Source organism: Carettochelys insculpta, chromosome 8 (assembly GCF_033958435.1).
Source record: "Carettochelys insculpta isolate YL-2023 chromosome 8, ASM3395843v1, whole genome shotgun sequence".
Taxonomy (NCBI): domain Eukaryota; kingdom Metazoa; phylum Chordata; order Testudines; family Carettochelyidae; genus Carettochelys; species Carettochelys insculpta.
Genome location: NC_134144.1, coordinates 59,335,637 through 59,354,308, shown reverse-complemented (window position 1 = coordinate 59,354,308; position 18,672 = coordinate 59,335,637). Strand labels below are relative to the sequence as shown.

At 38.1% G+C, this 18,672-nt stretch overlaps 1 protein-coding gene across 2 annotated transcripts in view; it reads right to left on the bottom strand.

Annotated features, from left to right (window-relative positions):
* The window catches only part of NCKAP5 (NCK associated protein 5), a 408,546-nt gene that overhangs the window by 325,500 nt on the left and 64,374 nt on the right, over window positions 1-18,672 (bottom strand). For both annotated transcript variants that reach the window (XM_075001775.1, XM_075001776.1), the window contains one exon: window positions 5,096-5,229. In XM_075001775.1, coding sequence (XP_074857876.1) covers window positions 5,096-5,229 — 134 coding nt within the window. The remainder of the gene's footprint in view (window positions 1-5,095; window positions 5,230-18,672) is intronic.

Below are 18,672 nucleotides of genomic sequence, written 5' to 3'. Positions count from 1 at the left end.
CCATCGAGAAAGGCATTCTGCCTCATGAGGGAGAGACAGATGGCTGTTGACAAAAGTGCCGAGCTCTGTCAACAGTACGTAGACAGAACACATTTTTTAGGTGGATGCTTCATGAGTTTTGCCAACAAAATTCTCTAGTGTAGACATAGACTTACTGGCTTGGTCAGACGAGTCATGATAGTGTTGAAAAAGGTAAGACCTTTACAGGTACGCCTTAATGATAGCACTGCTCCTTCCTAAAGATGCAAAAAAGTCATGGAAGTTTAGTTTAAACACACAGAAGGACACAAGATTGCAATAGCTCAGAAATTTGATGGCTTACATTCAGATGAAAAGTCCTTCCCCTTTTTGTTATTATGTTCATATGACTATCAGAGATGTACATTTAAAACAGTTTTTGCTATTTGGTAATCTGTTGACGGAGAGAGTCTAACATCAGATTAATGATAAATGGAGAAGGGGAAGCAAATTTACAATCTCTTCTCTGTGAGCCTGAGAATGTATTTCCATTTTAACATCCAGTGACAAATTTGAAATAAGATTAATAGTCTAACTGATGTTAAATGGACAAAAGACAAAATGACCTCGCCACATTAGGTTATACAACTGTCCCAAGGCTTATAAATCTCCAAGCCATTCCACCAAGATTCAGTCTGTCCCATGGATGGATTATTGTGCCCTGCAATAAAGCTTCTCTGGAGAGTAAGTAGGTTGCAATCTCTAGGTCAGTTTGATGTGATTAAATACCGACAGAAGTGTACAAAATTTCCCTTCATCACCAGTGGTAGGGAATTAGTTATCAATTCTGGTCTGATCAGCTGACAAGACATCACCAACAGCACCAAGCAGAATATAGCAGATGGAATCAAAAACCAGGATCAAGCTAAAGAATTCATGTTTGCAACCCAATAGAGAGACATACTGTCGTCTTATGCAAAGTGTTATTGGATTTGTAATGGACATGTTCTACCTGTTAGAAGTGACTGATATAACCCTGTGCTCAATATCAGTGTGAGGGGAATACTGAAACAATGCAATGTGAATTATAAGACATCTAATTTGCCAGATTCCTACAGCCCTAACTTGAATAAATTTCCTACTTTTCCAGCAGCATATGTTGTTAAAATGTCAGCTGCAGTTTTCAGCAACCACTGTAGATCTCTATAAAGAAGGCCATCTTAAAGTGAAATATTTTGTGCATTGTAAACAACGGAATTTTGAAGAAATGACCCTTACAGCTTCAATTACTATTTACAGATGTGCTATAGAATTATGAGTTTTATTAAACTTGTTTTCTGTAGACTTAATAGTAATCAAAATAACTTTATACAGAGCTACTTCTATTACTACAACTATTACTGCTTTAACATTTAAGCGCAGCATGGATTGCTATGTACTTTAACATTCAAGCAACATTTGGTACATTATGATGCTATATAGAAGCCAGCGTGATCAATTAATATTCTGTATATTACTTACTATACCTTCTCGAATCATACTATAAATTACACCTAAGTCACTCTATATATTGCTACAAGAAGATGCTGAAACTATCAGACATAAAGCACAGTCTGAGACCAGAGCAGTCAAAAAGAGACTGAGAGGCACTTTCTACTGCAATGTCCAAAACACAAGAAAATGGACAAAAAAACCTTCAAGAGGCAAACATTCATAAAAGCCATTTAATCAAAACAGAGTAACATAAACTTGTAGCTAACACTGGAAGGAAGAAAAAACAGCAGAAATGGGATCACGCTATGCAGCAATCTGCCAATAGATGAGGAATGGCTATTGCTCTAAAATGGAAACCTAAACACAATGGCTGGATCTACACAAACCTGTAGTTCCAGCAGCTTCATGGAAATAAGCAGTCTCACAATTGCAAATGGCTGCTCATTAGCATAATAGCATAGCTAATTAGCACAGCCACACAAGATCTCCCTGCCAGCAGAGGCTGCTGACGACAGTGAACAGGCCATGTAGACCTCTGCCAGCAAAATCCCCCTCTGTCACAAGCCCCTTATGCCTTTCTTATGCCTACATGGCTGGTTTCATGCCAACAGCAGCCTTTGCCAGCAGGGAGATATCACAATGCTATGCTAATTGGCCATGTGATTATGCTAATGAGCACACATTTGCAATTGTAAAACTGCTCATTTCAGGCATAAGCGGATGGCAACAGAGGCGGCTTTTGCCAGCAGAGTCACATCTACATGGCCTGTTTCCTGCTGGCTGCAGCCTCTGCCAGAAGGGAGATCTCATGCAACTATGCTAACTAGCTGTGCGATTATGCTAATGAGCAGCCATTCGCAATTGCGAGACTGTTCATTTCCATGAAGCTGCTGGCACTACAGGTCTGTGTAGACCCAGCCAATGAGTACCCCTATTTTGGATTTTACCCAACTCCAGTAGATATCTGAAGGCTTGGTCTCTTTTATGCACTACAGTAACTCTAGTTATGCCTATAAAGCCTCATGGGACCAAATTGTTATGAACAAGCCACAGACTAGAAGGGAATTGAAGGTGAGTGTACAGCAGACATACCCAGTTATGTTTTGTAGGATAAAACAAAAATTGTTGTACACTACTACAACATAAACTGTGTCATTTTAAGGCTAGGTAGATTTTTACAGGTATGAAAAAGGAAAACTGATTTTGGGGGAAATCTCACCCACAAATATTGCTGACTGAATAGATGTTGGGCTTCAATCAGTATTTCTTCTTGAGGCTTTTATAGAGGACTTTGCACTCAAATTTTTAATTCTTACATGGAAAGTTAAAGTTTTCACATAATATAAGATATGAGCAAAAACTCTTCTGACGCTGATTACAAAAGGTCAGTTTACAGTGTCCTGTTTCACTCTTCTAAAGATGATGAAAAAATATTTTTATGAGAGGGAGAAAGGAAGATTTAGCACCTGCTCCAAATTTAAATTACCATACTGCACAGAATACATAGGCATGAATACACACCTGACTCAGTCACAGAAATACACAAATGTGCAAACATATGATGTGCGTCCCGCTTTTCTCTCAGATATTCTGTTCTCATTTTAAAGCCAGAAAATCTGGGTGAAGAAAACCTTTTCCCAGACAGCACATATTTACTGTTAAAAGTGTTTTCATTTCTCCCTTTCCCACACACATTTTTGGTCCAGTGTAATTTCTTTCCTTTCCTTCAATTCTTCAGCTAACATGGTATCACTGTGAAACAGGGGAGTAGTGAGAAAAAAAGAAATGGGTAAACTAATCTAAGCTAAATTTCCTCATTCCCAAATGAGGAGTGGATAATCTACATTTACTTGAATTTCCTTACAGCTACATTCCTGCCCTGCGGCACAGGATTACACCAGCATCCGTCTTACTATTTGCTAACATGAGGCTGGAAAAATATCACTTATCCAGAGATAAATCTGTATGATATGTATGCCATAAACGGAGAGTTGCCATAATATTCACAGAATGAAAAGTTTTGTTAACAGAGAGGGAAGATATTAGCCCTCACCGTTACTCCAAATGAAAATGGAGCTTGAAGCAATATAGTGGTGTTGTCCAAAGACCTGGTCTACTCACAAGTGACAAAATCCTGATCCACTGAAATGACTGGGAGTGTTTAAAATGGGCCAAGGGATGTCATCCATATTAACTCTAGGTTAAACAACAGCCATGTTTTAGTTAAACTGGTACAAAACTATGTGTAGATGTTCTTATGTAGATTTATATTGGGTTATTTTGCATTGGAAATTTTTTACTTGAGAAAAACATTTAACCACTTTTAAACCAATACGTGTACACACAAATGTTTGCCCCAGTTTACTCAGTTTTAAGAGAACTACACAGTGGTAAAAAGTAAATTGTGGAAAGAAATGGGAAGGAAAGAAATGGATGAATTTTCCATACAAACAGGGATTTTCATTAACACAAACAGAGCTACTGGAGATCTAGTCAAACTTGTTTTTATTTTACAGGAATATTAAAAGAGATTGTGCTGGAAACACTGGAAAATTTCAGTGGCAACATCCAGTTACATATTTAGAGCAAAAACTCATAATAAATGATGGTGGCACAGCATTAGTTTACATAATTCAGGAAGATTTAAATTCAACAAAACTACTGCTTTATAATTATGAGCTTAAGCATCTTTTCTAGAAACTAAGTTTAAAATGTAACAGGCAAAAAAATACTATGTAACTGTATAGAGTGGATGCATTTCAATTATGGTGAATTATTCAATAGAACTCATCTCAAGGGAACACCATGTTGGAACCTCACAAAAGGCATGATCCTTTTTCAATATTTTTCATGAAAAGTTTAAATCAACTTTTGACAAAAACAGAAATATATTTTCACAGCATCTCTAAAATGCTGGTAATCTGTAATTGCATTATTTATTTGTATTGTCCCAATCACAATCCAAGACTTCATTCTGTTAGCTGCTGTACAAAAAGCCAGGTCATTTTCCTTGTATGAAAATGGAACTTGAATTTTTTACGTTTTTTTTTTTTAAACTCTGAGAGGAACAGTTGATTTTCATATGGGTGGACTCCCACCCCACCCCACAAAAATATTCCATTAAAATTAATAAAGAAATAACCGTTGAAACAGGGAGGTAGCTGGCACCATTTAGCATATGTCATATTTGACAATGGCTCAGAGGAAATTATCCCATTTTATTAAATAATTTATAAAAGCATTTTCAATTGATGATGAAGGATAATAGTAACAGGTACAGTGACTTTCCATCACATCAAATAATAAAGAAAATGTAACATTTATTTGGACATGACATGCATTTCTGGAAAAACATGAAGCTCTGTGATTGTCTGGAAAAATATGAGGGAACTATAATAGACAGTTAATGTACTTTTCTAGATTTTGTTTACTTAATTCTATGGAATACTATAACAAGGATATAATCCTTATGAGCTCCTTAGATTGCATAAATCATTTACCCACAAGCCTAATGGGTTTATCCCAATTAGTTATAGGAGAGGTTTTGCTTTCTTTCATACTGACCAAGCTGTCAGAAGGTTTTGGCACATTTGTATCAAAACATTTTTTCAATATTGTGGATAAAGTTTATAACCCAACATACCTTGAAAACTGCTCCTGCAATCCACGCATTTGAGCTCTGCTACGCTCTGACTCCAATGTAACCTCGCGTAATCTTTTTTCACTCTCTAGTCTCAAATGCCTTTCTTCCTCCAACTCAAGTATCAGCTTCTCACGCTGAAAAATATATCCCCAGAGGTCACATATTAGTTGTATGTAACACACATTTTAAATATAAAAGGTGCTTCTTTTTGATGATAAACATAGCAAAACTTGTGAAATGTCATAACAGAAAACCTAAACAGGCCATGTGTTTGACTCTGATACTTACTGGAAGTACTCTCTTACTTATCAATGCTATATTAAACCAATGAAAAGTTAGAGACAGAAAGACCTAATGCATGCATCTGACAAAGCAGATCTTTGCCCACAAAAGCTTATGCTCCAAAACATGTTAGTCTATAAGGTGCCACAGGACTTCTTGTTCTTTCTGAAGCTACAGGAGGGAGAAAACTTATTCTTCTTGGCCTCTGATGATAGAACAAGAGGCAATGGACTTAAACTGCAGCAAGGGAGGTTTAGGTTGGACATTAGGAAAAAGTTCCTAACTGTCAGGGTGGTCAAACAGTGGAATAAATTGCCAAGGGAGGCCGTGGAATCTCCATCACTGGAGATATTTAAGAGCAGGTTAGATAGATGTCTATCAGAGATGGTATAGACAGTACTTAGTCCTGCCATTGGGGCAGGGGACTGGATTCAATGGCCTCTCGAGGTCCCTTCGAGTCCTAGTATTCTATGATTCTACAGACTAACTCGGCTACCCCTCTGATATTCACAAAGGAGGTTTTCCAGTCCATTCCCCCTTCTAGTTCACAAACATTCCCTACAATATAATTGTTAAAGTTCTACTTATGGGATAAGCTTCTCAAGCAATAAGGACTTTCTTTCTCACTGTTCCACACCCAATATCATACAATGAATGCACTACACATAAAAAACGATAGAAATAAATATCTATTTTTGGCTTGTTCTTTATATTCACTTTGCTAATGTAAATCACTATAGAGGCAGCAGTTTTTAAGATTAGCTGAGTCACAAATCTGTATTAGACTGCTGTAAAATACCCCTATCACTTTAAGCCAGTGGTCCCCAACCTTTTCGCTAGAGCGACCCCCAATCACTCCCCAAACTGTTGACGGACCCCCATCAAAGCCAATTCTAGCCACTAAGTACACTTCATTAAATGAAAAAGGAAACCACAACAGATTTTCAGCTGGCAATTAGTAACATTATGAGAAGATATTTAATTTAAAAATATAAATTGATTGGAACGTTGCAATTTCTTTAAAACATATTTTCCATGATAATCTTTTTCTTTTTTTTCTTCCCCCGCCCCCAGAGTCCCTGCAATACCCTCATGGACCCCCAGGGTTCACAGACTCAGGTTGACAGCCAGTGCTTAAAGCTGCTCTACTTTGGCTCACATACTTAAATAACAAACTGTTCATTAATATTAAAAGCCTATATCCAAACCCAATGACAAAGCTTCCCTTTACATCAATGTCATGAATTTATTTTATTTTTATAAAATACAATTGTAAGAATCTAGCTTTAAAAATGTAGGTATCTAGTGGAAGAGAGACATTTCACAACTTTAATAACAATACTCTCTACTATAAAGACATGTTTAGATAAAGAGTTTTGGAAACAGACTAAAAACAGCATCTACCATAGACCCTACTTACTACATATATCAACTATGGCATGCTAATTCTTAGTAGCCCCTTAACCTCAGCTCTACAAACTACTGAATTCAAAAGCCTGCTACAAAGAAAAGGTTACAAGTGACTTGCCAAAAACACACAAGAAGCTTCAAAACCCACTATTGGAAAATTAAAATACATGCTATCCACGAAATCCTACGACATAGAAATTCTGATTGTATTTGATTATTTCACAAGCACCTAAAACGAGACAGCATCAAACAGGTCAATAAGAAACTGATGAATGTTCTACTAGTGAGAGCGCTCAGGTATCAGTTGACTATGAAAAAGCTATAGCATCATAAAATGACATAAACCGTTTATTTACTTTGAAAATCACAGTAAAGATAGTATGATGCAATTCATGGCCTGCCAAAGATTATGATGTAGGTCTGCTGCTGACCTAAATTTTATGAGGTGCCTGCAAAAAATATATGAAGAAATTTTACATATAGTTTCATTACAAAATAACAAAGGTTTCTCACTGTTAAGCCATTAAACTGGGGCAATTATTTGTACAAGTGTCACAGCTATAAATCTTACTGGATAATACTTTATAATAGCAGTAACCAAGGGACCAAAATATGAGCATTACCAAGTGGATAAGAGATCTTAAAGACAGTGATAAATAAGCAGATGCCACAAGGGAAGGCTGGCAAAGAATTAAATGAAACATCTATACACTTGTGGAAAAAATATGCAGAGAATAAGAGTTTTTGTCTCACTTTCAGTACCTAGTATCTTAAAAACGGGTAATTCTCAAAATAGGAAATACATTTTGAGAAAATAAATTACTGTTCAACTTAAATTATCCATCTGATATTCTCCTATTACAGAACCTGATTCTCTATGTCGAAGAGTAGCCTGCTCTCATCTGACTTCACTGAGAGTTGAGAGTGCGCAGCATTGGTCAGAAAGTGTTTAGAACCTCACGCTACAGCTGAATTCTTTTCCCATCTTTTACACCTTCTGGGATTTTGGTCAAGACTATAAAAATGTATAATGTGAAACTGGGCTGAACTAATATTGCCTTACCAACTGTAATTCCAGCATTTGTTAAATTATGAGTGTTTGGCTTTGTAATCTGAGTGTTATTTTACTGGTGATGATCATATGCATGTGTTTATCTAGTTTATCCAAAATTATAGAGACAAAAGGACTCTGAAGACAAAAATAAGAGTATGCCTGTGAAACTCCCACAGCTGAGGAGTCTGTAAAATTCAGGCTATAAATCACTTATGTGCAATATATACCAAAAGTGTTCTTCAACTATACTAATCTCACCCACAAAAATAAGGATAATATTCTCATTCTAACCCAAAAGACATAACAAAACAGTGAGACAAAAGAAGGAAACCCAGCCCACAGAAAAGCTAGCACAAGAGGTCTGTTTGTGATTGAAATAGATTCAGCATTCCTGAATCACCTACACATTTCCCTGTGTCTACACGAGCCCCTTCAAAGTGTGGCTTTTTGAATTGTGCACTGCCCGTGGAGATGGGACCTTTCGAAAGGACCCCCCCAGTTTTCGAAAGACCTTCTTCCTATCTGGTGATGAGAGTGGTTTCCTGGCATTTAAAAATACTTTTCTTTATGGATTTATTTATTTATTTATTTATTTGCTTCCCATCAGATGCATTGCACACGTGTCCCCCTTCATTAGAGTTTATACCCATTATGGAACCTTAAACAGCCAACCAGCTAATACTTTTCTGTTCATACCCCTTCACTTTTTTCAGTAGTAAACTTTATCAAGAGAGCTACAAACACATCAAGGCTGGGTCTACACGAGCCCTTTGCTTTCAAAAAGGGCATGTTAATTAGTAGGTCTGAAAGATGCTAATGAGGCACTGCAATGAATATGCAGAGCCTCATTAGCATAATGGTGGCCACGGCAATTCGAAAGTGCGGCTTTTCAAAATGCACGCTGCCCGTGAAAATGGGAGCTTCCGAAAGGACCCCCTCAGTTTTCGAAAGCCCTTCTTCCTGACTGGTGGGGGGGTCCTTTCAGAAGGTCCCGTCTCCAACAACACTGGTCATAAATATAATTTACACTACCAGAGTAGGGAAAGATTGCCTCAGTATAAATAGGAGCTCAGACCTTTGTGTTCTTATGTTGATTTCTTTTCTGAATACTTGTAATCTGAAGAAGAAATTAGACAGTGGATTTGGTATAACTATTAATTTAATATTTTAGGAGAATTCATGTCAGCAATAGCCTGCACAAAGTATTAAAAAACAAGATAGAGTTGTTTGATAAGAAATGACTTAAGAAATTCTTTTAATTGATGACACATTTTTCAGCATTTTGAAAACAAGCATACAATCTTTTTATAATTAATACTGATTTCTAGCAAATGCTTTTCTAATGATTTTAAACCAAGGCAGGAAGATAATTCTCTCTCAAAACAAATTGTCTCTATATAAAAAGTTTTATTTAATTGTTGCTATTTTAAATTGAGCTGTTTATAGCAGTGTATATTCAGGGTGTACATGTTAGAGAAATCCTGCAGTTACGCACTTAACAATTCTCCATAATAGCCATGCCATAATAAAAAAATTGCTTGATGTAGTGTTTAGGAACGTAAAAGCCTACCAACCAGAAGATTCAAACTGAAGAGTGAATGCTAGATTCTTGCTTGTAGTAATGTGTAGGAGCACTTTTTTAATGTGCTGGGTCAAATTTTTAAAAAGTATGCACAAGAATCCACATTCAAATCACTGGACGTATTTGTTTGTGCAATACCACTTGTACATGAAACTGACAATCTGTGCAGGCACAAAACCAGTCTGCAGTCAATTGTGCTAGATATGGATGGGAAACTTATGCTTTTATAAATTCTATTGTGTATATGCAAAAGTGGTTGAGTTACACAAATACTTTGCAAGGAGATTGCAAACAAATTTGTGTACGTGCAAATGTCGCTCTTGTTTGGACAATTTAGACCATAGAATGTATGGAGGAAAGGGGACTGTAAACTGGTTTGTTTATACTGAAGAAAATGCAAGAGCTACATTAAAAATTAGATTAGAGGCAGACATAAATTATGAAGGCAGCCAGCAATGATTAAACAGCATAACTTTTCCTGTATGTGTCTGACACTCTCTATAGGATAATGGTTACGGGATTCACCTAGGTGAATCGGACATCCTGTCCTTTACACAAATTGGAAAGACAGAGAGATTTACCCCAGAATAGTGGCGAGAGTACTCAACCACAATGTGATAGTTACAAATCCAGCACAGTAAGAACTTCAAGATGGGTTTTCCATATTCCAGTTGAGTGCTTTGATAATACAGCTATAGAGTATAAGGAAGCTGCGGCAACTACTTCTACCACTACCATCAGCATTACAAAATGTCTTTGTTTGTAATAATAAAAATCAAAAATGAAACATTTATTTTCAAGTTGAATGAAACATTTTGTATGGCCACAATCTTCGTTTTAGTGGACAGGGGGAGAGATTTGGGTTTTTTTCGTGTTTGGTTTCTTTTTGTTTGTTTTTTGGCCAAGACAACAAAAATATTTTGGGTTCATTAGTTTCAGCTAAAAAAACAAAAAAAAAATCTATTATTCACAGAGCTTGAATAACAGTAGTAATGTTACATATTCTCTCTGCATTAAGCATACTGCTAAGTGTTTGTGTATCATAAATAATCAGGAAAAACATTGGGACCTTACAAAAGTATGTATTATTTTTATTTAATCATAAATTACCCTGGATTGTGTATTTTAGTTGAAATTTAAAATGCCTTAGACTTCAAAATGCCCTTTGTCTGTTCCTCATTGATTGCTGTTAAACTAAATGTTTCTCCTGCTGTAATCAATACGTCTTTACGAAAATAAACCCAGGCACTGACAAACAACTATGCAGCATATTGCAGCATTCCTGGTAGGGGACTTTGACAGCATAAAAAACTACTAGCCCAATGAATGAAAAAAGATGTTCATTGGGTTTTGTACTTACTATAATTTTTACAAGCTGCTTATATCTGAGTAATCTTCCAGTAACACGACTATTAAATTACGCAATGGTTGTATCTTGAACTTACTGACAATAGTGATTAATAGCCTTTGCTCTTTATTACTCTTTTAAACTGTATTGCTAATGTTAGTAGTTTTTTAAGCTTTTCTAGTTATGAAGTTATAGATTTATTTATGTCAATGTGAAGCTGTAGGCTAGACAGAATACAAACAAAAGTCCTTCAGGAGTTTATTCTTGGAAATCAGGGGATAACATTATATAGTGCTATCTAAACATCAGACTTTAATTTTGTGTGCTTGCTTTGCAGTCAAATTAAATAGCCTGTATCTGACACAGATGTAGGCTACCATGCTATATGTTGCCTGGTCCTGCCATGAGTGCAGGGTGGTGACCTCTCGAGGTTCCTTCATTCTGTAAATCCATGCTACTGAAGTACCAGGAATATGTTTCCTAATTCCCTCTAGTTCTTTTTTCCTAACTTTTTTCCAATTATTTCCTTAATGTCATAATCTCTCCCAAATCCATTCCCTTTAAAGCTCCAGACCCGCATGATCTACAATTACAACATACACAGCAGAGCACAAGAATATAAACCAGATTACCAGTCACTGATGACTTCTACCTGATCCTAACCTTTATTTTAAAAAGGCAAAAAGTTCCAAAGTACAATTTCCTGGTTCCTCAATATATACCAGGAACATTTAGAGCGTCTTAATGCATTTGAATGATTAAAAATATTTTCCAGTACTGCCACTTTATAACCTGAGGACTTTTTGATGTTAACTGGCAGAGAGCACAGGGACCCCCTATGTCTGGTATTTATATTCTAGCTTGAAAAAAAAAGGCATCTTGGCATCCTGTACCTTTTCTGCTGAAATCCTGTGACACACTGATCATCACAATCTTTGCAAAAAGTATGTGCAGATAATATGTCAGGAGGTATGTGAAGATACTTATTGGACATTATGTTCCTAAAGGGGGTCTAGGTCCTTTACCAAAACACACTGGACCTTTTCGTTAATCTGCTCCCAATTCCAGGAAAAAGGAGAAAGATTTAGAAGGAGCCAGGATCCTGAGACTGACAGGACCCCATGGCTGAGCCAGAGAGAGTGCAGCAGCCCAGAGCCAGCAATCAGAGCAGTGAAGAGCAACCATGCTGATGGGAAGCCAGGGACGAGCTTCAACAGAGAACCACAGATCCAGAGCCAAGATAGTAGAAGGTCTACCATGCTTCCAGTAAACTGGAGCTGAGAGTTGTAAGTGGCTAGAGAGAACAAGGTGGGAATCCAGGGCAAAGGGGACCCACAAAGGGAGACATCACCAGATAAGGGGAAACCTCCAAAAGAGGGAGGAAAATGGGGGAGAGAGACCCTCTGTGCTGAGTCTGAAGGTGTGTAGCCAACACCAGAACCGGTATCTTACGCACAGTATCCTCAGTGCATAGTCAGGTCCTGGGAAGAGGCCTGCGATGTGTGAGGAATAGCTTGAAAATTGTCTTGAATTCCAGAGACCTCTGTTTATGGGCTCTGACCATATGATCTCCTGTTGCAGTGTTTCATGATCTTTCAAACATTTCAGTCATTCCCTTATCTGTTTACAGTCGCTGTTTAATAAATAGTATCCCAGTTAAGCAAGGCCATGATTACTGGGTCAGGGAAGTGACCAGCAACAGGATGGAGTACCATGAAGTGGGGACACCCTAGTCCCCACACTGAGTGGCTCAAAATGAGATTGGGGGCTGAACTCCTGTGCCTGGGACCAGCCTTATCAGGGTTAAGAGGACTCTGCTAAATGGAAGAGAGAAAGAAGCATTCCTGAGGTCAGAAAGGCATCACGATAAAGAGAGCTGGGGTAGGGACTTTGACCCTTTCACTATCATATTCCAGGGAGGAAGTATGGAAGCCAGGAAAATGTCCCACAAGAGTGGAACCATTTCCCTGCTTATATTAAAGGCAGGTCACCCAGACACAGCGTGTCTTACGTCAGGTTCTACCAGAGAGAATATGGGAAACATTTCTTCCCCCTTGCTGCGCACTGAATACTGTGTGTCTTATAATGGTAATCTATTTGCACACTGAGTTACACACTAATGAAGACAGTGCAGGAACATCAGAAGGAAAATTAACAGAAAGAGGTAAACAAACAGGTGGAGGTGGGAAGAGGACTTTTTTTTTTAAGAGATGAAGAACAAATGACTGGTTTAGTGCAATTGTTCGTGAAGAAAGACACCAGCTTTTCTTCAGCAGGGAAGACAAACTGCCAGCAGCCTTGATCTCATGAAAGGAGGGTCTCTACAGTCTTAGGTAAACAACCTGTGAGAAGGACTTTGATGTACGCAACTCCTTTATTAGCCAAGAGGGAATACTGTGAATTACATTTAAACTCCAGAATGCATGTTATGATTTTACTGAATTTTCAGCCTTTATTTCCAATAGGACCCTTTGCTATAATTTGAATCTCTGCTCTTTGTTAAATAAACATACACTTGCATTCTCTATAAACCAATCTAAGTGCTGGATGTTGACCTGAACTGTATTCTGAGGTATTTCTGTTGAGCTGCAGTGTTTCTTTAGGAACAGAGGACCTAGTAATTCTGTGAGGGTCCAATAGATACAGGGCTGGACTCCACAGACAGATGCTTAGAGCATTTGGAGGTGGAGTGTGCCTATTGCTAACTTGCACGACAGACAGAGAATCCTGCAGAGGGCTAAGAAAAGAATATTTGCATTGCCTGTGGCTGGAAAAAATCAGGGAGTTGATTCCCCAGCAGGCACAGATAAGGTCTTTCATCCTACGAGCAAGTAGTAGCAAGTTGCTTCACAATGCTGGTGTCCCCAAGGAGTACCACACTGTAGCCAGACAAAAGTCTCCCCCTTACAAGCCAGCTTGCTCGCTGCACGCCCCTGCTGGTAGGGTCAGGTGATTGCCTCCCGAGGTCCGCAACTGGGGACGCCCAACCTCGTATTTGTCTTTCCGCGGAATTGAGTGACCGATCCAGCTTGGCTACACTGGTATCGAGAGATGCAAGGGGGGTAAGATATACCCATGCAAGGTCTCCTTTTTGGTGCTCGCAGTTAAAGAATTAGAGCTCTGTAACTAGATGTCATTGTATCAAGATATCATTGTGTTAGATGGTAACAGATATCTTTGTATCGGATTGTAACGTAACCTGTTAACACCTGTACTTTGCTAGCATATAAGAAGTAGACAATAGCCTTTTGTAACCGCACACTTATAACTGTAGGTTAATAAACTTGTAACTAGTTAAGATCTAAGCCTGACTGCTGCTGCTCTTTGTCACTGCAACACAGCCGGCACAATAAAAAAGAACTGTAACCATTTGGTTACCACAGCTTGGCCATACGTGAGAGTGCTAGGAGCTCCCTGCTCTAACAGTAAAAAACTGGGTTGTTTAGGACCCAGGGGAATGCCTCACCATCTATTACCCGGCCACCGGCTAACACACACCTACAAACAAACACTTAATAAGTCAGAATACATTGTTTCAATTTTTTGTTTTAAATTTGCATAAGCTAAAACAAACCCCAATCTTCTATTTATTAGTAAACACCAAATACATTATCAAAACAAAAAGCAGTCAAGTAGCACTTTAAAGACTAGCAAAATAGTTTATTAGGTGAGCTTTCGGGGGACAGACCCCCTTCTTCAGACCATAGCCAGACCAGAACAGACTTAATATGGTCTGAAGAAGTGGGTCTGTCCAAAGAAAGCTCACCTAATAAACTATTTTGCTAGTCTTTAAAGTGCTACTTGACTGCTTTTTGTTTTGATAGCGTAGAGACTAGCACGGCTTCCTCTCTGTTACCAAATACATTCTTTCAACGATCAGCAGTTACAAATTCTAAGTTTTGCTTGCATCTATGATGAACAGTAAGAGAAATGTAGAACTTTAATATTTTAGTGACAATAAACTGTAGATTACATAGTTTATATTCTTAGAATATGGAATTATTTCAAACACAATTCAAGTAAATTTAAAAGGTTTTCTTCTCTATAAAAATAGCATACTAGTTCTCACAAGGCAGTAGCTCAAAATTGCCACCAAGTGGCAGGACAGTGATTTCATTTAGCTGTATTTATAAACCACTGGAAAAATTTTAATTGTATCTGTGCAACAAAATAACCACTGTTCTGAAGCTCCTTTTTCATTATAATTGTACAATTAATCTGCATTTACACATTTAGAAGGCTGTTACATATGCAGTTCTGTACATACAGCTGGGGCTCAGGAGGCATTTGCTTTAGAAGTGAAAAATATTTTAAATAAATAAATAAGAGCAAACTTTCAGGAAATAGCTAGGTGGTTAATATTACTGTTATCTTGTCTCTCTCTAGAGCTGTGGTATACAGCCAACACTCAGGTTGGCGGCTGGTGGGAAGGTTTAGTTCTTACTGCCAAGTGTCCATTTAATTGTGTGAAACAGGCAACCCAAGTCACATAAAATTGGACTCACCACTGAAACACTGAAATGACTCAGTCTTAAAAAAACACCTAATAAACTAGATGTTTCTATTCAGACTTCTTTTACAATCTTTCTTGGAGACTCTGCCCTAGACATAACAGTGGTAATACATAACCCACTACAGAAATACAAACCACTTTCAGATACGCAATATGCATATAAAATGTCTAAATCCTGGGGTAGCCATCCTCTCATTTTCACTTACAATATTTAGACAAGCTTTGAAAAGTTCAGTATTTTCAACACTGCATGAAGGGAAACAAACATGTGTGTCAGCTTTTCTCCTTTCTGTAAATATTTATTATTCAGTGTAGCTCAGAGCCTAATTTTAATTGCTGGTCTTCAGTTTCTAGCATAATTAATTTTGCATTTTGAGCTGGATATACTTTCCTTGATATGTGAACACCATTTGTGGAGGTAAGTGGCAGGGGAGAAGGAAGGACTGCTTAATGAACAAGAAAGTCCCATATAGTCAGACGCTGGGATTTTTATCTTAAAAATCATAAAGCTTTTAAAAAACAAATTTGCAAATGTAATTGAGCTTCTAATAGCTTCGACAGACAGTAATTAAAGAAGTCTCATTTCCTCAAATTAAACATAATGAAATGTTTTTCAAGATCAAATAACAACTTAGAAATATTAGGGCGGAAAAAATTTGCATGAAAATCTAGTATTCAAAAATTACTCAGATTAAGCTTAAATCAACAGCAAACTAAGTAACCGTAATAAGTAATGCATAAACCCTTTTTCCTACATCAGGTTAGGTTTTATTTGCTGATGATTACTGTAATTGCTTCACCACACAGTGTGATGGTTAGGTGACTCATTTCACATTAAGATAGCTTTGTAAGCACAACAATTCCTGAAAAGTAATCACTTACCCCTTTTTCAATTTAAAAAAGTGAGTTTTCATTGAACTAACATAACCTGTTTCCATTGTAGATTTATGAATTCTGAATTCAAGGTCCAAAATCCTTTCAGTCTTTAAAACTTGCTTCCCATTTGTCTGATTTTAGAGAATTTACAAGTAGAACAAAGGGATTGTGACATACTGGTATTTATTCAACAGCTCTGACTCTGTATAGCTCAATAAATCACTGCCTTAAGAGCCAAAGGGTGGACTGAAATATTTTATTGGATAATACATACAGTTCTTCCACACCTCAGAGTGTTTTATACCAGATCTGCAACTCAAATGTTAAGATTTCCTAAAAGGGACAGTTTGACCAAAATAGAGCACTGATAATTACACAAAAGGACTCCATATTCCTAGTGTCCTCTCCTACCTTCCTTGGAGTCCCTCCAGCTTATGCTGGAACATCTCTGGTACCAAGCTGATGCCAATAGGAAAAGTAAATGTGACAGACATATTTTTCCTTTCACTGACAGCAATTCAATAATTCACATAACCCTGTAACATCTGCCATATTCCTCTCAGTCCAGGCATTTATGTCACACTCAACATCACAGTTAGTGCCCAAGCATACCAAACCTAACCTTTTGGTCATAGATGATCCCTGGACTTTTTGAAATAGGTGAACCCTTTGGAACATATGAAATAATCCACCATGAACAAGGATTGAAAAGTGAAAGGACTCTTCCATTCATTAACAGAACACAATATTTGGCAAACGAGCTAATGTTGATAGCAAAGAAAAATGGATCAAGACCGATGTTTCCTTTTCCAGAACCTAAGATGAGCTGGAGGGCAGGAGAGATGGGCTCTTGTTGCAAGCAGCAACAAAGGCCAAACACAGAGCTAGATATTGTTTGGACACTATACAAGTGTGAAAGGAGGATTGGTTCAGAAATTCTTTAACTGGCGTATCTTCACAATGAGATCTATGTTTTGGCACAGAAGGATTCAAATTGATTTCACATATCTCACTTCTTCATAGAGATCCAGTTACAATTTAGCCCTTAAAGGAGCAAGAGAATAAGTATCTGCTGCAAGTCTGCACAGAGCAGGGATCTGCAACCAAAATAGCAAGAAGAGCCATTTCTTCCAAATTCGTTTGCAAAAATCAATACTTCAGGAGTAGCAATACACGTGAATACAAGAGTGTCCTTAATAAATAACAACAAACCATACTTTTTGCAACTCCTTTTTTAAGAGCATTGCACACACAATAATTTGTAATAAGATCCACTTAGATATTTAACCCTTTTCTCCAAGATCAGTCCTATCTAGTGGCAATGACCATCAGAAATTAATTGGTGATCCAAAGGGTGTCAATTTAGGAGCATACAGTATAGCAGGGGCCAACAAACTTTCTTATGTAGGACAAAAACTGGGGCCCAACAATTAGCAGCCCCCCCCACAGCTTGTCCAGTGCCCCAGAAGCGAGTGTCAGACTTGCATAAGTTATGCGCCATGCTCCATTATCAATGATGGGGGTGAGGGGGGAGCCAGCAGAGGACGCAGGGAGAGGCTAATTGCACTGTGCCCCCATTATGCAATTTCATGCCCCCTGTGAAGGAGTTTTGCCTTCTCCCTCCTACATGTCTCCCAGGCCCGGCTGGGCTCTTGGCATCTAGAGCAACATAACATGTTTTGCAAACGAAACATCTGCTCTCTTGGAGGCAAGCCACAAGGAGCTGTGTTGCTTGAACTAGGTGTTTTCCGAGAGTTCATGTTCAAGGACTGGGAGGAATGATGTGGCTTTTTTAGAGATAGAGGTGTTGAGCCAGTTGTATTGTAGCTGATTGCTTTTCTCATAATAATGTGCTTTCACTTGGTTATAAAAGCTGTGAGAATAATAAACTCAGGGCCTTCAGACTATAGAACTGTTGGTCCCCTGCTGTCTATGTTTGTCTTTGTCTTTCATCCTTCGCGGTATCGCACCTCTGGGACCTGTCACAAAAAGAAATACAACACCCCTGCCCAGTGCTTAGAACAGAAGCTGAGGCATCTGAAGATGAATTCTTTTTCCAGTATTTCATTGGTTCAACTTAAGCAGAGGTCCATGAATGGCACACCAAGACTGAGAGTGGGTTTCAAAGCACACTGGCAGCCAAATAGAGTTAGCCGAGGCCTGTTTGTCAGACACAGACTGGCAGCGCTTGTGAGGCCTGGCACTCTCAGCCTTAGTTGTGCCATCTGTGAAATAGATTTAATAATAAGTCCGGTCTCACAGTGATATTGGGAGAATGAATCAAAACTTATCTGGTTGATCCCCATTAGCACCTAGGGCAAACTTGCTCTTGAAGCATCCTAGTTTCTGGGACCTACAGCCCGGAGTATGAAGGGAAGCTGAAAGCCCCTCAGTGGTGGACAGACCCTGAGCCTTAGATCATCACAGACTTAGGGAATTAGGTGGAAGAGAATCCAATAGCCTACTGTGAATGTGAGCACCCTTTTGCCATCCAAGCTGAACACTTTTTTCA